Below are 23602 nucleotides of genomic sequence, written 5' to 3' on the forward strand. Positions count from 1 at the left end.
TATGACTAGTTATGGTTAGGCGGTGGTAAGGTTGTTTTATTGTAAATTGTTTGTGACTACTAATGATGAACCAATCCTACAGTTGCCTTGTGTGTAAAGTGTTTTTGACTACTAATGATGAACCATCCTACAGTTGCCTTGTGTGTAAAGTGTTTTTGACTACTAATGATAATCAGGTCATTTTAACCCCCCGTTTTTGTAAAGGGTTGTCAGCGTCATGGTGATGTTGGGTATATATTCAACCCGTTATTCACCGATAATAAACCAAAGATACAACCAGTAAATACTCCAGACAGAAAATACATATAAATCAAAGAAAATAGATTATTTCTGGTTTTTTATTGATTTTGGTGAAACTTTGCTGTAGCAGCTGATACAAATGACGTGTATATACAATTGATGTGTTAAAGCCTATGTTACATGTTTATCACTTCAATATCATCGTTCCACATCACAAGGCAAATGTAATAGGAAAAGGTTACAGATAGCCTAGCATAGGATTTATAGAAATTTCAAATCAAATTTCTGTCTTTATGATACCACCACGGCTTAAATCAGTACACTGTTCGATGTGGCAAACGTATGGCAGCACACCCAATGGGACGTTTTACGAACCAATCAGATACCGCCGTTTTAATGAAAACTGAAGGGTCATATAATGTTCTCGTTTTGATTAAGTGACCTTTTGAATTAAGGTGTTATAATTAAGAAACATTATATTTTTATGTGATATTTATGGTTTTAATTTAAGAATAAGAATTACCTATATAAGGTTTGGATCTCTTTAATCATTATCATATACCCCTACATTAGGTGCGGTACCAGGGAAGATTTACATCAGGTTGAATAATATCCAAATATCTTGTCCAAGAAAGTAATAAAAACGTAGCATATCTTGTCATCCGGACTTCGTGTCACGGAAATAATATATGATAAATATTTAAATAATGTATATACAGCATAATTAATCTTTATACGGAGGACGTCTAATTAAAAAAGCCAAGCGTGTATTGTTTAAGACTTCAATTAGATGTACATTTAATTATCGTTACCACGTGACCAGCGAGCACGGGCCGACGGCGTGTTCGTTGTCATGCTCAAGACATTAAACTTGATAAGATTCAAATAAAAACATTTTGACGTTTATTGCACACTAAACGAACGCTGGACAATTATATAACATATTAGAAAGTTAGACTGACCTTTTGTTTCTGGCCAGCAGAACACATTGGCCACAACAAACAACCATGAGTCTCGACCTTCAGCTAGTTATCTTTAGCATTTAACTTTATTCTACTGAATATATCACATTTTATCTTGCATTCTTTGTCAATTCATCACTTAACTCCAACAGTGAATCATTCTGCTTTTTTGATGGCTAATAGAATCCCAGGTTCACAGTTATAAAAGATAGGTTCCGCCCACATTCGCACTGGAATTCAAATAGTTTAACAAAAATGTTCGACATATTTGTTGTTTTAATTAATCCGGAAATTCATCTGAATAACTAAAAATAGTTAAACCGTGATACATATAACACAAACACGAGCGAATCGTTACAAATATTCATTTGAACTCAAACACACGACGCATTATATAATCATTAATTTTTGTGGGCCCGTTTGTTAGATTAACTTCATTCAAAAATAGGAAGAAAAGTCTATGATTTATTTATTCATATGAATTTTGCTCAAATATAATAAAAAAACAAATAACTTTCATCTTAAAGTTAGTAGAAGAAATGGATACTGCATATTTGGTTATCTGAATGACAAAGTGGAGTCGTGATGCAGTCCTACCATTGAGTATCCAGTGGATCGTTCGATATTGTCTTTTTCCTCATAAATCGTTCCTTTATGATTTAACCACTCCTGCGATTTGTTTTAGAACGTTTCTTTTTCTGCGTTTTTATCAAAGTTGCCCTCTTCAGAATATTTTTTCTTGCAGCTGCTGAGAGTTTTACTAATTTTTGATACAATCCACTGGCATTCGCAATACCAAGATCCTGCAGAGCTCTCCTCAACTCGGCCAACTCCTTCGCCTTCTCCTTTTTCATTTTTTCCTGATTAACGATGACCGATAACCTAGTGTAGACGTTTGTCGTGGTTGGCTCAGTTGTCGTTGTTGTTGTAGGTACTGTGGTGGTCACTGTTACTTCCGGTGGCGGTCTGGTGACCACAGTAGTCCAGGCGTTGGTAAAACCAGTTGATGGAACGCCTGTGAGAACGGGAGTGTTTGTTGCTTGGTAGACAATATCAGTAATTCCTGCGTATTGTGGACTGCCAGTTTGTAATCGTACGTCAGTTGGAGTTGACTTGTACATTTGTCTCATCTCTGTTGGTGGTGCCGGAGATCCTGGCAGTAGCGGTCCCATTGGACCAGCGTCCTTTATTATAGAATAGTCAGCCATCACACTTTTGACATTTTTCATCATTTTAACATCAGTTTGATGGGCAAACTTTCCATCTAAAGGTTGTTGTTCGCCAGCAAATGTGTTTAAACCGGTGTTGACATCAGCTAATGGTGCTTCTTTATTTTTATTTGCAAACGTTTTCTGTTTGACAGAAACAATGGGTACCTCAGGCTGGTAGCCTGGTTTCGATGATGCCAATAAAGCATTATGTGGCTCAGTATCTATCAAAATGGACTGTGGGAACGTAGAGAGTGGCTGATTTATACCCTGTGTCCAGGTGGGTCCCTGTGCACCAGGAGTGACGTGTGGGGCTTTTGTCGGCCACTGGTTCGCAGGTTTTTGATTAAGTGGGGCATTGGATTGAGCGATGTAACCGGGGACTAACGGCTCTCTCCTCTTTTGCTGTGTAGCAGCTGAAAATCAAAGTCAACAAAACGTCAACACGGGAAGAAAAACTATATACAATTGTATAACACAAAGTCAACACACGAAGAAAATCTATATACAAATATATAACACAACATCAACACACGAAGAAAAACTATATACAAATATATAACACAACATCAACACACGAAGAAAAACTATTTACAATTATATAATACAACGTCAACAAACCAGGACAATATGTACTGATATTCATCACTGACAAAAAAATACGCAAAGAGGTCAAACCACAACTGCATGGTGACCCCATGACGTTAGAATAAGACATCTTTTGTCAATTACTCAACTATAGCTTGATAAATTGAGATCAATAAAACCTATCATCCACCTTGTAATACTTCGAACAGTTATCAATATCGATATGACCAGGGTCAAAGGTAACATTATCGATATGACCAGGGTCACAGGAAACAATAAAGATATGACAAGGGTCAGAGGTACCAATATCGATATGACCAGGGTCAAAGGTAACAATACCAATATGACCAGGGTCAAAGGTAACAATACCAATATGACCATGGTCAAAGGTAACAATACCAATATGACCATGGTCAAAGGTAACAATACCAATATGACCATGGTCAAAGGTAACAATACCAATATGACCATGGTCAAAGGTAACAATATCGATATGACCAGGGTCAAAGGTAACAATATCGATATGACCATGGTCAAAGGTAACAATATAGATATGACCAAGGTCAAAGGTAACAATATCGATATGACCAGGGTCAAAGGTAACAATAGATATGACCAGGGTCAAAGGTAACAATATCGATATGACCATGGTCAAAGGTTACAATATCGTTATGACCAAGGTCAAAGGAAACAATATCGATATGACCAGGGTCAAAGGTAACAATATCGATATGATCATGGTCAAAGGTAACAATATCGATATGACCAAGGTCAAAGGAAACAATATCGATATGACCAGGGTCAAAGGTAACAATATCGATATGACCATGGTCAAAAGTAACAATATCGATATGACCAAGGTCAAAGGAAACAATATCGATATGACCATGGTCAAAGGTAACAATATAGTTATGACCAGGGTCAAAGGTAGCAATATCGATATGACCAGCGTCAAAGGAAACAACAAAGATATGACCAGGGTCAAAGGTAACAATAGATATGACCAGGGTCAAAGGTAGCAATATCGATATGACCAGCGTCAAAGGAAACAACAAAGATATGACCAGGGTCAAAGGTAACAATAGATATGACCAGGGTCAAAGGAAACAATATAGATATGACCAGGGTCAAAGGTAACAATAGATATGACCAGTGAAGAATGCAACAATATAGATATGACCAGGGTCAAATGTAACAATATTGATTTGACCAGGGTCAATGGTAACACTATCAGCTTGACCAGTGTAAAACCTAACAATATCTATATGACCAGGGTCAAAGGTAACGATATTTATATGACCAGGGTCAAATGTAACGATATTAAATATTAATATGACCAGGGTCAAAGGTAACGGTATTGATATGACCAGGGTCAAAGGTAACGATATTGATATGACCAGGGTCAAAGGTAACGATATTGATATGACCAGGGTCAAAGGTAACGATATTGATATGACCAGGGTCAAATGTAACGATATTGATATAACCAGAAATGATCGCTCTAGAGAGGTTCCGTTGAGTGATTAACGTCAGTGTTAAAAACATTTTTTCTCTGTAAGGACACATATCTGATAAAGAACTGTATGCTAGATACAGATAATTAATACTAGATACAGATAATCAATACTAGATACAGATACTTAATATTAGATACAGATACTTAATACTAGAAATAGTTAATTAATCAAGATGTGGTCATTTTTTGTTTAGAACTTACCAGTCGGTGCTTGAGACGGATTGATCATGAGTGCGTCCATCTTGTTAAGTGGTTGCATTGGCTGACCCTGCTGGAAAGTGTCTATCCGGGCTCCACCCATCGGACTCGCAACAAGAGGACCTGCAACATAATGGAATAAGCATAAACATCAAATAAGCTTTGATAATATAGTTAGTGTTAACGTAACAGGCTACGGTGCTGTTTGGTGCATTTCGTGAAGACATATATTCATAAACAACTAGTTACATCGACGACAAATGGTTCACAACAAACATCTTCACAGCGTATCCTCTACAATACTTACTTAAATTCAGATAAAACAAGACGGTCGTCTGTAGATTTCTCTACAGCTTCAACTCAGATCAATTTATTGGGTTTTTTTTGTCAAATTGGCTATTAGATATTCATGTACAATGTCAGATTCGTTTGTAGTGCATATACATACCTAACGCGATGTATATACATAACATAGAAACTATTGGTAGCGAGAAACGTACGTGTATCTAGTGTGATGAATAGTACGAGTTCACGATTAGCAACAATGATGAACTATTACATTGGGTAACGTAATTCAGAATGTCACCTTTATCAGGAAAATTCATACGTAAGCATTATCGTTATTCCATGATATATTCTGGGGAAGCTAAGCAAACCACAGTATAAGCATATTGAAAAAAGTTGAATGGATGTAAGCGTATATATATATACATCAGTGGAAATACACAAACATCAGGACTGCTTGGTATAATTGCAGCATTGCTTAGATTGATGAGTACCTTTCATGCTTGCATGAGGAAAATCCGTGTTAGCGTATAATGATGTATGACATCAATATGTTATTGTATCTTGTTATACATATATTAGTGAACACTAGTTAAAAGATAATCACCAGTGAGAGTAATGCTTGTTGTGGCATCCTTTTTCACATTAGATGTAGATGAAAGTTTTACACTTTCCGATATTGATGCCACTGAAGATGCAGCTGTGGCCTGATTAGTCCTTGTTGATTTAGTCCCCAGAGACGATAGGCCGATTAGACTGCTATAAGGTCGAACAGCTCTAATAGATCCACTAACAATAGGTCGTGCTTTAGTGTTTCCTTCTAGTGTAAGCTTTGGAGCCGTTGTAGACTCTATGGTCATGGTGTTAGTGGGGTTCGCTATTTCATGTGTGATAGTAGAAGGTGAATGTGTGGTTAGGGATGGTGTGGGTGATGTAGTTGTTGTGACAGGCGATGCTGTAGTGATGGGAGTTGTCGTCGTAGAAGAGGTGGTTGTTGTTGGCGCAATTGTCGTAGTAGACGTGGTTGTCGTTGGCGCGATTGTCGTGGTAGACGTGGTTGTTGTTGTTGGCGTAGTTGTTGTTGTTGTTGTAGGCGTAGTTGTGGTCGTGGGCGTGGTTGTCGTTGTTGGTGTAGTTGTCGTTGGCGTTGTTGTTGTAGGAGTCGTTGTCGTTGTTGGCGTGGTTGTCGTTGTCGTTGTAGGTGTGGTTGTCGTTGGCGTTGTTGTTGTAGGTGTAGTTGTCGTTGTGGGCGTGGTTGTTGTTGTAGGAGTCGTTGTCGTTGTTGGCGTGGTTGTCGTTGTCGTTGTAGGTGTGGTTGTCGTTGTGGGTGTGGTTGTCGTTGGTTCAGGTGTTGTAACTATATCCATAAATAGGTGATCCAATCGTAAAGGATCCAATTCGGTCGTAGCTACCGATGGTAAACCTGATGTTGACAAAGTGTCGCCTACGGTCCGGCCCGTACTTGCTGGTGAGGGTGTCATATCTATGGCCATGTTCTTTTCAGGTTGAATAAAAACACTAGGTACGCGCTCCAATCCAAACAATTGTTTCTGTCTTTCTACAGATGGGTGGATTATCGATGAGGATTGCTTTTCATTGATACTATTCAAATTTGACAATCCATTTAGACCTGCATTGATTGTTGGTCCCATAATGATATGACTCATGCTGTCATGTACCGTACCTATGTCTCCTCTACTCGAAACGAAATTGCTTGTAGAGGATTCCATTCCCGGTACTTTTGAACGTGTAGTTAGTTCTACAGTAGTTGTAGTTGGTTCAGTTGTAGTGGAAGTTGTGGTCGGTTCCTCCGTTGTTGTTGTTGTTGTTGTTGTTGTTGCAGTGGTTGAAGTTGTAGGGGGTTCAGTTGTCGTTGTTGTTGTGGTGGCGGTGGTGGTAGTTGTTGTAGGACGCTCTGTTGTAGTTGTTACAAGAGCCATATATAAGTGGTCTAGACGGAGAGGCTCTGGTGGCTTAGTTGGAACTGGGGTTGTTGTTGTGGTAGGTTCAGTTGTTGTTGTTGTGGTAGGTTCAGTTGTGGTTGTTGTTGTTGGTTCTGTTGTCGTTGTTGTGGTAGGTTCAGTTGTCGTTGTTGTTGTTGGTTCTGTTGTCGTTGTTGTAGCTTCTGTTGTCGTTGTTGTTGTGGTAGGTTCCGTTGTCGTTGTTGTTGTGGTAGGTTCAGTTGTCGTTGTTGTTGTGGGTTCAGTTGTCGTTGTTGTTGTGGTAGGTTCAGATGTCGTTGTTGTTGTGGGTTCAGTTGTCGTTGTTGTTGTGGGCTCTGTTGTCGTTGTTGTTGTGGTGGGTTCAGTTGTCGTTGTTGTGGTAGGTTCAGTTGTCGTTGTTATTGGAGCCATATATAAGTGGTCTAGGCGGAGAGGCTCTGGTGGCTGAGTCGGAGCCGGGGTTGTTGTTGTGGTAGGTTCGGTTGTTGTTGTCGTTGTTGTGGTAGGCTCAGTTGTTGTTGTTGTTGTTGTTGCTGTCGTTGTTGTGGTAGGTTCGGTTGTTGTTGTTGTGGTAGGTTTAGTTGTTGTTGTGGTAGGTTCAGTTGTTGTTGTGGTAGGTTCAGTTGTTGTTGTCGTAGTTGTGGTAGGTTCAGTTGTTGTCGTTGTTGTTGATGTAGACTCAGTTGTTGTTGTGGTGGGTTCCGTTGTCGTTGTAGTAGTCGGAGTTTCTGTTGTCGTTGTTGTTGTTATGGACTCAGTTGTAGTAGTTGTAGTAGGGGGTTCAGTTGTAGTTGTTGTAGTAGGGGGTTCAGTTGTAGTTGTTGTAGTAGGGGGTTCAGTTCTTGTAGTTGTTGTTGTTGGGGCCTCGGTTGTAGTAGTTGTAGTAGGGGGTTCAGTTGTAGTTGTAGTAGGGGGTTCAGTTGTAGTTGTTGTAGTAGGGGGTTCAGTTGTAGTTGTTGTTGTTGGGGCCTCGGTTGTAGTAGTTGTAGTAGGGGGTTCAGTTGTAGTTGTAGTAGGGGGTTCAGTTGTAGTTGTAGTAGGGGGTTCAGTTGTGGTAGTTGTTGTTGGGGCCTCGGTTGTAGTTGTAGTTGGAATTTCAGTTGTAGTTGTTGTAGGTGGCTCGGTTGTTGTAGAAGTTGTTATTTCCTCTGTCGTAGATGTCGTCGGAGCTGTGGTTGTTTTCGCCTCAGTAGTTGTAACGATAGGCATGAATAGATGATCCATCTGTAATACTGGTTGTGTAGCAGTGTCTTTCTCTGATAGTTGATTAGTTGACATAGTTTGATCTAGCCCGAGTGTTGTTTCTTGTATTTTGGGAGAAGCTGTAAACACGCGGTCTTGTTGTCCTGTACTAAAGCTGCCTTCTGTCTTATAATTTAATATTGTATTACCCTGGTTGTCGAAATTCCCTTTAGATGGATCTAAATCTAAACGTTTCGTTAAATCATTGACAGGGGCCCCACGTCCAGGTGCGTGATCTACATTTGCAATAGTTTTTTGAACAAAGCTAGGCATATCATTGAATAACATCAAAGTATTTCGATTTCCTCCTTGGTCATAAACCACATTACCGGAATTCACTTGCGCATTACGGTCAGATGCAGATTCCACTGACCAATCGGCGTGAAAATTATTTTCTTTTGGTCCCGAAATGTCATTTGATGTTACGGTGTTTGATGGAAAGTGGAAAATGCCATCTTGGGGATCAATCAGTTTATCCGTTGTGGCTGCAGAATGCGATTCTGTTGTGATAATTTCATTGTTTGCAGCAATTGATGTAGTCGTTTCACTAGGTGCATTCTTCATTCCATTCTGTGAAGTAGTCATTCCATGCGCGTTAGTAGTTTCACTTTGCATCGCCTTGTTTGCTGTTCCTTTGTATGTACTTCCGCCTTTTGCTTGTGTAGTTATCTTCTCTTTGTGAGTAGTCGTCATTGTACTTTGTGTAGTCACCTCCTCGTGTGTGCTAGCGATTCCTCCTTGTGTAGTAGTCATCTTCTCGTGTGTACTCGTCATTCCACCTTGTGTACTCGTCATTCCATCTTGTGTAATCGTCATTCCATCTTGTGTACTCGTCACTCCAACTTGTGTACTCGTCCCTCCTCCTTGTGTACTCGTCACCTCACCTTGTGTGCTAGTCATACCATCGTTTTTACTAGTCATTCCACTTTGTCCGTCATATGAACCAGTGATAAAATCCTGTGTAATTTCCATTCCACTGCGGATATCCGTTTTTCCCACATGTGTAGATTCCATTCCATCCTGTGCAATGGTTTGATCTTGTTGACCAGTTGGACGGTGTTTTTCAGTAATTGGTTCTTCATTTTGCACATGTCCTACGTTTGTGTTTGTAGATGATTCAGACAAACGTTGAACAGAAGTGACAGAACTCATCTCATTAACTGTTGTTTGGGTTGGTTCGTATGTGTTAAGAGTTTGTTTAGTAGTAGTAAAATGTTGGGCAATTTGTGCGTTTTTCTGTGATGACGGGGTCGGTTCTACATTTTCATTTGCATAACTTAATTGTTCAGATTCTTTTCGGCTTTGAATGTTTGAACTAGAGGTTGGAAATACTGCCAAAGTCTGTGCTGCGTTTGTGGATTGTATATCAGTACTTTGTGGTGACTGCTGACGACTTTTGGGTAGTGTTTCTACATTGTAAAAGTTAGTATCTGGTGAAAAATGTTGAAAGTGGTTTTCATTTCTTAATACGGGCGGTTCAGTTGCGACTATGTTTAAATTGCTAACCTCATTGAACATTTGTTCAGAAGGGAAGGATTGGTAGCTTGGATGTCTTTGTCTTGAATTAAGATTAGTTTGTGTATTTTCAAAAGCTATATTGCTAGCGGCGCCACCGATGTGTTGAAGATTTGTAAACCTGTTATCAAAGCTAGACGGTGTGTCTTCGGTTGCCAAGATTTCATTTTGGTAGTTCGAATTGAATCCACCAATATTATTATCGTTGATGGTATTTCCATTACCTATGCCTTCATTGCCATGCATTATCAGTCTATAGGACTGGGTAGATGCCGTATTATCTACCATAGGTAAATGCATCTTCATTGCTAAGCTGGCTGCATCACCCGATGTTATTGGCGTAATAGAGTGTTGGTCCGTAGCAAGGAACCCACCGGTGGCTGTGTCACCACTAGACAATGTAGATGAAGTCTCACTTGTTGTAATAGTAGGCATGACTTTTCGAGTTGTCGCTACATCCGGACTTCTAACAGTACTCGAAAGGCCATGTCCTGCATTACTTGATGAAACCTGTTCCAGAGAGGGCTGCAGATTTGTTGAACCGGTATTAACATTGCTTAAATCACCATCAAATGTAGGTAGTTCGGTATCAGATGCTTGAAACGTCGGCAATGCAGCATTTTTACGGTCAACAAAATGTTTGCCTGCAAAATGTTCACCTCTCTTTCTTTTCTCATTGGTCAACGTGCTATGACCTACTTTTGCGTTGTTTCGGTCGTAAACACGAGGGTTTTCTTTGCCCATTAATGATGATGTAGCGGAGCTAACAACTGATTCTTTATATTCACTCGGGGTAATACGTTTACCTTTGTTCTTTGCGTTAGAAATGGATCGACTTGTATCCAGTATTTTATGGTGTCGGTTTTTAGCGTAAGATAGTATTGGGGATACCTCTTCTTTTTTAGTAACTGTAGGGTGTTGAAATCCAGCAAGAGCAACTAATGGAGAATGTATACGTGTTTTCTGCATTCGTAAACCACTTCTGTCGATATACCTCATTCTTACGGGAAATTTTGATTGAGATTTCAGTGCCTCAAGATCTATGCTTTTTTTCTGTCCATTCGAGGCCATATTTTTGAATAAATACTGTAGAAGATCATAGCTCAATTCAATGGGTTTATTTTGCTGTCTAAATAGGTAATGTCCTTGTGCAAAAAGAGGTAGATTATTTGACTGTCGTTGACTATTCAAGCGGGCATCTGATTCGGTCAAGACGCCAGATGTTGGTAAAACCGTGTCTGATTTTTGTCCAAACCCAGCACTTTCAGAAAAAGGACTATGATCAAAGCTTCCCGGAACAAACTGATCCCGTCTTCGAAATACAGCACTAGGATCATCCAAGTGATGATAATCTATTACTTTACCTAATGATTTGTATCCCTCCACAAATGATACATTTACCTGCTTAGCATTAGAATCTGATATATGACCTTGACCTTGATATGGTCTAGGTGGCACTCGATTAGCCTTACCAAACAAAGAATTATAACTTGATTTGTCTACACGACGTAAAGGACCGATGGTGGCACTAAGAGTGGGTTTCTCTACCTGTCGCGGACCACCAAGAACGGTCCCAGCAGTAGTTTTTCTCTCTTGTATGGCTGAGTGTAGCTTTTGAGTTCCATTTGACAGTCGTAATTTGTGTTTAGCAAGATGTGGTGGCACCTGGGCAGTCACAATAGGACTATTGTAGTTAAAGCTTGCAGACTCTTGCATATTTAGTGTTTTTTGTACACTTCTGGTATGATGAGCATCAGCAATAGGATCCAAAGAAAATGTCATCTTCATTCTATTGTCAGGGGGTACTGAGGAAGCTGATGAGGATAGGAACTGTTGTTTACGACGATTCTCCATCAGAGCTTTGTAAATAGGAGTTAGGTACTGGGGGTCTACGAAGTTAAGGTTGGAACTTGGGGTTTTTTTATGTGCTGAATATCTACTGGATAGTTTTTTCAACAATGCAGTTACATGCTTAGAAATCTTTGGATCGGAAAATCGAAGTTTTGGACTAGCTCGTCTATTTTCGTTGACCGATCGTGATGCCGTAGAAGATGGTATACTATTTAAAAATGCATTTTGACCTCCGGAGGTAGGATCCCCTTCTATGTTATTCATTACTTTATTATTAAATGTGTTAGGTTTCTGTTGAATATCATTTCCAGACTTTTCATGAGTAGATAACCTGCCTATGTGTTCACTCATTTGGGGATCAACAAAACTTATTTTCGGAACGATGGCAATGTCACTGTCAATTTGATAGCGACTGTCACGTGCTTTTTGAAATATCGTTTCAGGGAAATCAGAATTAATTTGATGATTCGGATATCCTGTCTTAGACTCTATGTTCAAAGAATCAATTGCCGCTGGCATTGGTAGTGCATATTGTGACTTATGTAAACCAAGTGACTTCCGTTTTATATTGCTAATTTGTTGTTCCGCGTTTATAGCCTTTAACATTTGACCCGGCTTCTCAAATTGTATTGGGGAATTAAACAAATTATTTCCGTTTTGCAATGCATTGTTTGAGCCTACATATATTGGAATGCCCTCGATTTTTTGTGATTTGCTGTTCGAAAGCTTTGGTGACTCATGAACAGGCAGGGGGTGACTATGTAATTGACTGTTTTCTCGATTTGATGCTGTCAAATCTGCATTAGAATGCTCTGATAAAAGTGCATTTGTTTTGGAAAATACTTCCTCCGGTTTTGTTGGTGGTACACCAGACGTAAAAATATTTCCACCGATATTTATAGTTGTGGGGTGTGTGTTAGTAACAGTTGAGGATTGCTGTGTTTGATCATTGATTGTGTTTGCATTTAATTGTCCTAGTGTATCGCTTGTTTCTGTATTGTCAGCATTTTTACTAGGCTGGCTTGGTGCTATTTCTGTTGGGGAACCATAGAGCTGTGTCGATTGTGATCCTATAGAAGATGATTCGATTGCTAAAGCAGCGTTATTAACTTCGGCAGTTGTTCCTATATCATTGATATTTTCAGATATGGGCACGCTAGAAAGCATTGTATTTTGAAAATTTGTTTCTGGTAATTCGGATGTCCCTATTGCTAGTGTTTTAGTGGAATGGGGATCTGTAGAAGGGAAATCTGTGAGTAAATTATAGTCTGATGCTTGTGATGGATGACTTTTCAGTGTCGTTTGTGTATTAGTAGTATCAGTAATCTGTGCAAATGAGTTCTCTGGAGTCTGCATAGTTATCCCATTCTTTGTCTGATGGTTTGCTAACGATACTGAGACTTCTGCTTTGTCTGCGGCTGTAGACCCAATTGCCATAGCATCATTGGTACTTGTGGCAGTGGAATCCTCTATCGTATTTGCGTTTGGCGTTACTGCTGTTTCCGTGCCTGCAATATTGAAATTAGTGGGTATTACGTCATTTTCGGGTGTTATAGATTCGTGGGGAATGCCAGCCCCACCAGGTGTAGTAGACAACTGATACAACTCACCGTTTCCTTTTGTGGAGTATTTGGTGTTGCCCAAAGTGGAGTGTCCGGATACAGTTGCCGGCGCAGACGACCCGGTTGGGAACGCTAAGCCAGGAGATTGTGTCCTAATGTTACTACCTTTGTTAGTAATAGTATTTGGCCTTAACGTTAGTGTCGAACTGAAAATAGGTGAATTCCCTTTTATAGCGTCTGATAGTTGATTTGATGATGTTGTTAATAATGATACTTGTCTTGGGTCTTTAGTATGTAGAAGTGCATTGGACCCTTCTACTACTGGTTCGTGAGCAATGTTGCTAGAACCAGCTGAATACGTAAGAATACCAGACATGGTAGGTGCAGCTGCACTCGACGCTTTAGCAGAACGCGCATTGAAACTAGTTGCTTTCATTGACGTAGCATCATTTGGTGTCGTATTTTTAATAGTTTTTGTTATTTCTGTTGTTTTTGTTTCTGTTTCTGCTTTTGTCTGTTCTTGTTTTGTTGTTGACGCCTCAGTGGTAACTGTTGTCGATGTGGTTGTAGGTACTTCTTTGGTAGTTGTAGGCACTTCTGTCGTAGTCGTAGTTGTAGGCGCTTCTGTCGTAGTTGTAGGCGCTTCTGTAGTAGTTGTAGTTGTAGGCTCTTCTGTCGTAGTTGTAGGCGCTTCTGTAGTAGTTGTAGTTGTAGGCTCTTCTGTCGTAGTTGTAAGCACTTCTGTAGTAGTTGTAGGCACTTCAGTCGTAGTTGTAGGCTCTTCTGTGGTAGTTGTAGGGGCTTCTGTAGTAGTTGTAGTTGTAGTTGTAGGCTCTTCTGTGGTAGTTGTAGGCTCTTCTGTCGTAGTTGTAGGCTCTTCTGTGGTAGTTGTAGTTGTAGTTGTAGGCTCTTCTGTCGTAGTTGTAGGCACTTCAGTCGAAGTTGTAGGCTCTTCTGTGGTAGTTGTAGGCATCTCTGTGGTAGTCGTAGTTGTAGGCGCTTCTGTTGTTGTAGTCGGCGCTTCAGTAGTAGTTGTAGTTGTAGGCGCTTCTGTGGTGGTGGTTGATGAGGTGGTAGTTGGTGTTTCTGTCGTTGTGGTTGACGGTTGTGTAGTGGTTTCTACTTTGACGAACGCCATAAACAGATGATCGAATTTAAGTGGCTCTGATACCGTCGGACGTTTTACCATAGGCGTGGTTTCCTTTGTATATGATGTCTGTACATTATTTGTTAGTTCGTTATTTGTATTTACAGTACCTTGTTCGGTCACTCCCATTGTATGTGTTTTTGGAAGCGAAGTTGAGAATATAGTAGTGTCTTTTGCAATAGACTCAGATACAGATGTTGTCTCATGCACCTGTGATACAGCAGGTGATTCACTTGACCCTTGAACTGTAGTCGAGGGTTCATCCTGGCGAGCCGACGACTTCATAGTCTGTGCTGTTTGCTGAGTTGCAATGTATTGCTTTGTTGAGGACGAGGGTATGTCAGTCGGCTCTGATGATAATAAATGTGTATTTGCTGGCCCAGTTTCCAGTGGGTGTTGATATTCCGACATTGTACTTACTTCATCTGTTCGACCTTTAACGGCATAGTCAGATGTTACCACTGTCCTGGATTCAGTGGAGGAAACTTTGCCAGTCATGGTTGTCATGTGTTCACCCTGGGTAACTACTGGTGTGTTACCTTGGCTTGTTGGGTTGGCACGATCTAATGTAAATAAACCATCAATTTGTTTACCTGTAGTATGTGTTGACGAATCCGTCGGAATAGCGGAAATAGGCGAATGTGATGTTGCATCTGTTTGTGTAATTTCCTTTTGAGTAGGTGACACATCATATTGCATTTGGGTCGATGAACGTTGCAGAGTTGTTGGTAATAAATCTGTTGGGGGTGATGAAGGTGCATCTTGAAAGATAGATGAATCGGATGTAGAAGCCTGTGTTTGGCCAAAAGTAGAAGCTTGCTTAGTTTGAACCATTTCGCTTGCAGCAGTACTTTCCGGTAAGGATGTTACTAGCATATTAAGAGGGGTTTGATTGTGCGCGCGACCTGTTGTCGATTGTGATGAGGACGGTAAGTTTGTCGTGTGATTTAACTGTTGGTTAATTACAGGTTTTCCTGTAACAAATGAACCAATCCAATTATCAGCTGACGCGATCGTCGTGGTAATTTCCGCTGCTCCCGTGGTTGGTAATGGTACTTCATGAGCAGTGTTAATTTGGGCAGCAGTGGTAGTCATGGGTTCTGGAGTGGTGGTGGTGCTTGTGCTGGTGGTAGTCGTTTGTTCTGTAGTAGTAGTCGTAGAAGTAGTTGGTTCCGTAGTGGTGGTAGTTGTTGTCGGTTCTGTTGTTGTTGTTGTTGTCGGTTCAGTTGTTGTTGTTGTGGGCTCTGTAGTGGTGGTGGTTGTCGTCGGTTCTGTAGTGGTGGTGGTTGTCGGTTCTGTAGTAGTGGTGGTAGTTGTCGGTTCTGTAGTAGTTGTGGTTGTCGTCGGTTCTGTTGTTGTTGTTGTTGTTGTTGTGGGCTCTGTAGAAGTGGTGGTTGTCGTCGGTTCGGTTGTTGTTGTCGTCGGTTCTGTTGTTGTTGTTGTTGTGGGCTCTGTAGTAGTGGTGGTGGTTGTAGTCGGTTCTGTAGTAGTGGTGGTGGTTGTCGTCGGTTCTGTAGTAGTGGTGGTGGTCGTCGTTGGTTCTGTAGTGGTGGTGGTCGTCGTTGGTTCTGTAGTAGTGATGGTCGTCGTTGGTTCTGTAGTGGTGATGGTAGTAGTTGGGGCAGCAGTAGTAGTTGTCGCTGGTTCTGTGGTGGTGATGGTAGTGGTTGGGGCAGCCGTGGTGGTTGTTGTCGTTGGTTCGGTAGTGGTGGTAGTTGTAGTTGGTTCTGTAGTAGTGGTTTGTTCTGGTGTGGTAGTTGTTGTCATGGGTGTGGTAGTGGTTGTGCGCGTAGGACTTTCCGTGACTGTAGCAACATATGGTTCTGTAGGTGGCTTTGGCCTTGTTGCTGGTTCTGTCATTACGGCTTCGCCATTTACGGCATCTTTGTTAGAAGACAAAGGTAGGGTTGGTTTTTGCCAACCTAAATGTATTGGGATACCGTGGAGTTTGCTTCTATCAACCTTGCTACTTGATGATGACGATAGAGAAGGGAACTGATCACCTGAAATAATAAAAACGATAACCTTATGTAGTAAAGTACTGAAATACATGCATTATTATAATGTATATATGATAAATATATGATATTGTTACATTACATAGATTTTTTTCGTCGCATGTTATGTGTACAACAAATACATATATATCTAAATTAGCATAAAATGCTTCATTTTAGTGTCACTCTAAACGAAAAATTGCCCATACATAAAATATACAGAAGCTTGAAATATGAATGAAGACAATGTTCTCACCCGATTTCATCGTAACGACTTGTGTGGCAGGTGTGGTACCAGATTCAAGCTGAATGTTTGCGTCGCCAACTACAGCACCGTAAATTGGTTCAACAGTAGGCTGGTCAGATTTTAATCTATAAATAGGCTTGCTTAGCATAGCCTCGTACTTCTGAGAACCGGCTGTATTGAAGGCGTCGCGAAGCCCAGGATTGTTTTCTTTATTCACATTCGCAGCGCTTATTTTATTATCAGCAGTCTTGACATCTGATGCTTGCGACGCAGAGCCCGGCTGCTTAATTACTGGACTAGTCGCAGCGCTTATCTTCTTTGCATCTGTCGCTAGTTTTCCATTGATGACATTCTGCGAAGACGATTTCTTCGTATTATCACCAGCAACTGATGTTGGCATCCTGTTAGATGGTTGATTCATATTTACTGTTTTTGCCATTCCAGATAATTTGTTGCTCTCAGACTTTCCTACTGCATCTATTCGGGTTGAAGCACTTTGTTTGACATTATTTTGCGATAATGTGCCTTTTGGCATCTGGAATTTCCGTGATGCTGTACTTTGGACAGGGGGAACTTGTTTTGTTTGGCTTATAAGTCTTTGAGGAATACGTTGTTCTTTTCCTGGGTGCTTCAATGCAATATCATTTTTGGTCACTGAATTTAAAGATGAACCTCTACCACCAGTTTTCTGCAATGCATTTACTTCATTTGCACCGGTTTTATGAACATAACCTCCCAGTTTCGTAGCAGCTTGTTTTAATGCAGCTGGCTTGTTTCTGGCTTGTTGAATCATTTTTCTTTGAGATATAACATTTTGTTCTGGTGCACCGCCTTGCGAATTCATATTTTTCTGAAGTGAATTGCTTTGACGTTTTCCTGCTTCTTGCATCGGACCTCCGTGAGCTTTACCAGCTTGATTCAGTAAACCTGTTTGTATTTTACCCGCTGTTTGTAGTGGACCTGCTTGAGTTTTGATAGCTTGTCCTAAAACGCCCCTTTGAGGTTTTCCAGATTGCAAAGCCCCACCTTGAGGTTTTCCAGATTGCAAAGCCCCACCTTGAGGTTTTCCAGATTGCAAAGCCCCACCTTGAGGTTTACCGGGTTGTAACGCACCACCTTGAGGTTTACTGGGTTGTAACGCACCACCTTGAGGTTTACCGGGTTGTAACGCACCACCTTGAGGTTTACTGGGTTGTAACGCACCACCTTGAGGTTTACCGGGTTGTAACGCACCACCTTGAGGTTTACCGGGTTGTAACGCACCACCTTGAGGTTTACCGGATTGCAAAGCCCCACCTTGAGGTTTACCGGGTTGTAACGCACCACCTTGAGGTTTACCGGGTTGTAACGCACCACCTTGAGGTTTACCGGGTTGTAAGGCACCACCTTGAGGTTTACCGGGTTGTAACGTACCACCTTGAGGTTTACCGGGTTGTAACGCACCACCTTGAGGCTTTCTATGTTGTAAAGGACCGCCCTGAGATTTACCAGATTGTAGAAGACTTCCTTGACGTATACCGGTTTTCATTAATGAATTTCCTTTCGTTGTGCCAGGTTTATGCAAAAGACCACCTCCAGATTTCCCGGTTTGTTGTATCAATACTTCTTGGTTAATCCCTGTTCTGTGGGATGGACCACCTTGAGATTTTCCAGTCTGTTTCATCAGCGATATTGGCATTTTAACAGTTTTTTTCAATGCATTTGTTTTATATTTGCCCGATTGCTGTACTAAGCCTGTATTGGTTCGTTGCAATGAACTTGTTTTACCAGTCCCTTTCACCAAGACTTCTTTCACTTGGGCTTTGACTGGCTGTGTTTCTGTAGGTTGCGCTTGCGTTGTGTCTTTGAGGTTCCTATTGACTGTGTCGATATATATCATAAGGTTATCCAATGCGTGTTTGACTGTAGGTTTAGCTGGTGGTTTGACTTCCGTCCTTTTCGGTGACGCACGAGTTTCTGCTACAGATTGACGCTGCTCGAATGGCTTCATATCTGTCCTCTGCGGCGAAATGTGTTGCTCTCTTAAAGAATGCCGCTGGTCAGGTGGATGTACTTCTAGTTCAGGAGTCACTTGACCTAAAATGAGAAACATAACCAACTGATGTGAGGTAGAGAAGTCTATCATTTCAAAAAATTAGACAATATTGTTCTATAAACCTTCGCTAAGCTGACTACACTAATTGTACTTTAACATGTTATTGCAATAGTAAATGACGGTGGTACCCAATCAATGTTGCGATTATTTGTTAAAATCTGGTATTCACTATATCATAGAATCATCAAATCGTAAAAATAAATACTCTGAAAATAATGAGAGAGTTTGTATGTGTAGGGATACAAAAATTGTGATGCGACTGTCTTGTCGATTTTGAGTCAACAACCAATATACTTTGGTCCGACAACAGCGACTAGACTTCATTATGAGCATGCGTTACTATTTGGAATAAAGGGCGTGATTGGCTGAGTTTATCCGCATACGTAATCACATTAGATGGAACAGCCTGACTATAGTAGATAGTTGATGATCGAACTCGACCAATATCAGTTGAAAGAAAAATGGCGTGATACTTATTTTCTGTGCTTCAAAATGATTAGCAAAAATTTCTAGAGGCATAAAAATACAATATTTCTAACGTTTCTATTTAAAATAAATCATATTGAAACATGATTAAAACTGTGTCCTACCTTTTGCAACTTCAGGTTTGTATATGCCTTGTTCTTTGCCCCAGGGTATTTCTTTGAAGTTATCCCACGACTTGCCTCGACTCTTCAGATCAATCACATGTTCGGGTCGTTTGGTGGGAGCTGCAACACAATCATCTTACGCTTATCGCATATTTACGGCAACGACGTGGAACAAGGTCAACTCCTTTACATGTTTTATTAATGAATCAGCCCACTTTTATCATAATTTATCGAGGATAATGTGAGTAATATGTTAGCAAATAATAACTGGTGCTCTTGATAATCTGGAGAAATTTGTACGGCTAAGAGTATGTTGATTAATGTAAATACTTCATCTATAGTTACCCGGCTTGGGTGAGGGGAATAATGTGTTTTATTACATTTTTACCAGTGAAATATCAAAAATTATTCATTCTATAAAAGTGATATTTTTCACTAGTATCATATTTTTCAAAATATCATATTTTTTTTCATATTTTAGTTTAAAAATATCACTTTTGCTGATTTGACCAATCAAATTAATGATTAGAAAATACAAAAATAATTGACCAATCAGAAAGCCCGACATATATGTCAGCACCTGGACAGGGGGAACTACTTTTTTGTTTACAAATCATCGCTGGAGGCCTAGTTAGCATACGGGGTAGGTTTTTCGTTGATAAAAAATGTAATAAACAGAATATCTAACAGTGTCTTCAGTAATACCAAATATATTTCACTCGTGTAGCTAATATTTTGATATTTTTCACTCGTGCTGCGCACTCGTGCAAAATATCAAAATATTAGCCCCACTCGTGTAATATATTTGGTATTACTGAAGACACTGTTAGATATCCTCTATTTATCACATGGGAAAGAATCATTGTGAATTGTAAGTCTATATAGTTAAGTTATGTCATTCAAATAGTTGCCTGCCAGAACTATTGATTTCAAATGCTACCCTATGTACTCGTGAAAGCAGTGTTTGGTGATTTCATTAGTTACTAGGAAACCGGTTGCGCGAAAGCAAAGGTTGCCCACAGGTAACTTGAAAACTAGATGTTGTGAAGGTATTGCCCTTAATTACTGGAATGATTGTATTGTTTCTGGTTAACATAAGAATGTTTTGTCAGCAATCACGTAATGATTTGTCGTGTGGATTATTCCCAGTAGTTCAGTGGGGGAACTAAGATGTTTGTGAAAAGGACGATTGTTGGATACGCGGGATAAACAATCCAGGTAATGGGGGTAGTACCATAAACATCTGGAACATTTCGTCAGTGTTTAAAGAATAACCAGGGAGTTTATCGATGCTATACCTATCATAACTATCAAAAAAGGATTATTTGTTTTAGGAATAGATACGTTTTTTGATTTCGACTTGAGGAGACATACAGTCAGGTAGAATGTAAATATAATATAAGTTTTTCTTCAGTTTGTCTTGTAAGAATGTTTTCCTAGTTAAAAAGAGGAAATATATTTACCTTGGGGAGGCTGTGTAGGCGGCGGTCGTGGCGTTTGACGGGCGATGGCCGACAAACCAGACCTGACCTTGACCTCAGCGTCTGTGTTGACATATGCCCCACCGTCAGATACAACAAACGAGTCTGACAATAATCCAAGTGAATGCAATCCGTCTCGGAAGCGTTGAGGTGGCGGAGTTGCAATACGCATTCCAGAGTGATCTTGAATATGCGTACGGATATTCGGTTGTTGGTGCAATGATTTTCGTTGCTGGATACTGGCATGCCAGTTGTCAGGTGGTGGTCTATGAGCACCAAGACTCGAACCGACCTCCATTGTTGCAATATGGTCGGGTGAGGAAATAATTCCAAATCTTGGATCAACAACCGAACTAGAATCTCCTGGCATGATATTATCTCCTGAAATCAATCCTGCCATTTGTTCTGACAACGTCGGTTGCTTTCTTCCTGAAACAATAGTTTACATTTCATTGCCCCGATATATTCCATTGGCGTCTGTTATCTGTGTTCAATAAAAACTCTTATCATTGAAGGAATATTGACGCGTGAAATGCGCGTAAAATTAGCAAATACAAAAAGATAATGCAGCTTGATACTTACTTGGTGAGTGTTTTGAGGCGCCCATAAAGATTTCCGTGTGTGAATTGTCTAGCGCACGTTGCTGGTTGACACTGGATGCATCCCAAAGTTGGTTACTGGACCCCGTGGTCTGTGATAAGGCTTGTTGCATATCGCTGGGTAATTCGCCTTGGTTTGTGAGTAATATTGGTGAGGCGAAACTTCTATCCACGAGAGGAGTCGGAGGAAGAATGTCCGGTGACGTCATAACAGATTGAAAAGACGAACCGGCAGAAAGCCTTGAATTGCCTGCGTTTTGCCCACCGATGGTGTTTATACTGTGAGGTTGCAGTATCTCAAGATGGCCTTGCGCTTCGGGGGCGAGCAGTTGTGCGTCCAATTGCTTTGTGGCTGTATTGAATGCCATATTCTGGTCATGTCGCATACTCTTCCCTCTAATTGCACCAGTGTCAACCCCTGTGGCTCCTGTATTTGTCAACGGACGAGTATTAATACCGAGAATCTGTTGCCTGTTTAATTCGCAGCGAACACGTCTTCTTTAAAATCGGTTAGTGATGAGCTTAAATACCTAGAATTGGATGTGTCACGGTTTTTGTACTGCGTTTGTGTATTGTGTCCTGTGTGTGATTTATGCGCTATATCGTAAAAGGCCATGCAGGAGATGTTTTTTATGCTACGGGAAAGGTGGAGCGTTCCATGGTGACTGAATATCCTGAAAAATAACTTATCCAATAAAATACTATTGGAATATTTGGGTTATAACGTATAAGCTGTGCAGAAAACAAGCTATATATGGAACAGCTATTGTACGTATTATTGAATAGGACGTGCTGAGGAAAGACAACCATCTATGCAGTGGTAATTTTGGTCGGCCGTCTTAGTATGGAACAATATGTATTGACAGGACCAGCCATGCAGTATATACCAGACAGATGTTCGCACGATATAGGAGTATATAATTATTAGATAAATACGATACATACAAACACGGACAACCCGTAATTATTTATCATGATTATTCAGGGAAAGGTTTTTTTTATATATAAATATATATATATATATATATATATATATGAAATCACGTGCTTAAGTGCTATTTTGACATGTGAAAACCAAACGCTAGTTAGTTAAAATGATACAAAATTGTGTTTAGGTTCGTTATTCTCCCATAACAAAAACTTAAATATATATTGTCGATTAGAACTCGTAACACATTGGAATTCGCGAAATGAAAAATTCTATTCTCAAAAAATGTGTTTATAATTAACAAATTTGGGAATAAATTAAGATTGATACGACAATGTTATGGGAGAATGTTGATTAGAATATCTAAGAGGAAATAAATGAACATGACCCTTCATACAAGCATACGTCACATTGTACAACATGAACCATGCAGAGTTAACACATAGTTATTCATCATCAAATCAAATCAGACTTCCCTTATTGAAATTCAGTCTCGGCAACTAATTAAAATCAATCACGATCAAATGCATCTTACAAACATAAATTGATAATTTCTTAAAAATTAGATAAGTTGTCATGTAAAAGAAACGTGGTTATTGAAATCACAATTATTATCTTCTCTTCTTTTAAGAATTACGCTACACATATGTTTTCATTTTTTACGATAATTAAAACACTAACCACGGCTTTGGATAAATCCTGGTGAATGGACTTCCGGTTGGTTCCAAGGATTTGGCGAACCCTGCATAGCATTGCCACCAGTCATATCTTGTACGTGGGAAAAGGATCCTAAACAATGATAACAAAACAGGATCGTGTGAAAAAGTTCAGGTTTGAATACTTTTGTTTAAGGTTTCTGATAGCAACATACACTACATATATAAACATTGTTCGGTGTCAACCCGACTGGTTAATCTGTAGTCATAGAATGAATCTGTCAATGTTTTATGCCTCGAAATATAACATTTTAGAAATGTTCTTTTATCAGTCGTACAATAGTCATGTATAATACAAGTAGTTGTGTTTTTTATTTCTTGTAATTAACATAAACGTGTCGATAGCCTTGTCTGTTTATTTAAGCATTAATGTCTTTTTTTTTTAGTTTCATCGCGGATTCTTACAGAAGTTTGCAAACAAAATTTGTTTCATACCCCGATGAAACTAAAAAAAATTGACATCAACGCTTATAATTAATTTTTGAAAATGATTTTCTAATTTAAAACATGTTTTATGTACAATTTTACTGGTTTTAAATGGGATTCTTTTTCTCAAATCAATACGCAACGTCAATTGTCGTATTGTGACGTCACATTTTTCGCGCCATTCTCTGAATTTCTTTCATAGAAGAATGAAACGAATTTTTCGACCAATCACATTTGAGTATTTACCATGAAAACAAAGAAAAATT

The 23602-nt window shown here is 39.8% G+C and overlaps 1 protein-coding gene across 1 annotated transcript; it reads right to left on the reverse strand.

The window, feature by feature from the left end:
* Positions 1 to 322: 322 nt before the first annotated feature.
* On the reverse strand, positions 323 to 21667 carry LOC117342471 (mucin-5AC-like). The gene is made up of 7 exons (XM_033904637.1): positions 21250 to 21667; positions 20650 to 21096; positions 19187 to 19306; positions 16511 to 18577; positions 14851 to 16260; positions 4716 to 4835; positions 323 to 2826 (listed from the first exon to the last, which is right to left on the reverse strand). Exons 1-7 carry the CDS (start codon positions 21650 to 21652, stop codon positions 1862 to 1864), a joined length of 5532 nt encoding a protein of 1843 aa, XP_033760528.1. The 5' UTR covers positions 21653 to 21667; the 3' UTR covers positions 323 to 1861.
* Between the last annotated feature and the right edge of the window lie 1935 nt (positions 21668 to 23602).

Source organism: Pecten maximus, chromosome 14, assembly GCF_902652985.1.
Source record: "Pecten maximus chromosome 14, xPecMax1.1, whole genome shotgun sequence".
Taxonomy (NCBI): Eukaryota; Metazoa; Mollusca; class Bivalvia; order Pectinida; family Pectinidae; genus Pecten; species Pecten maximus.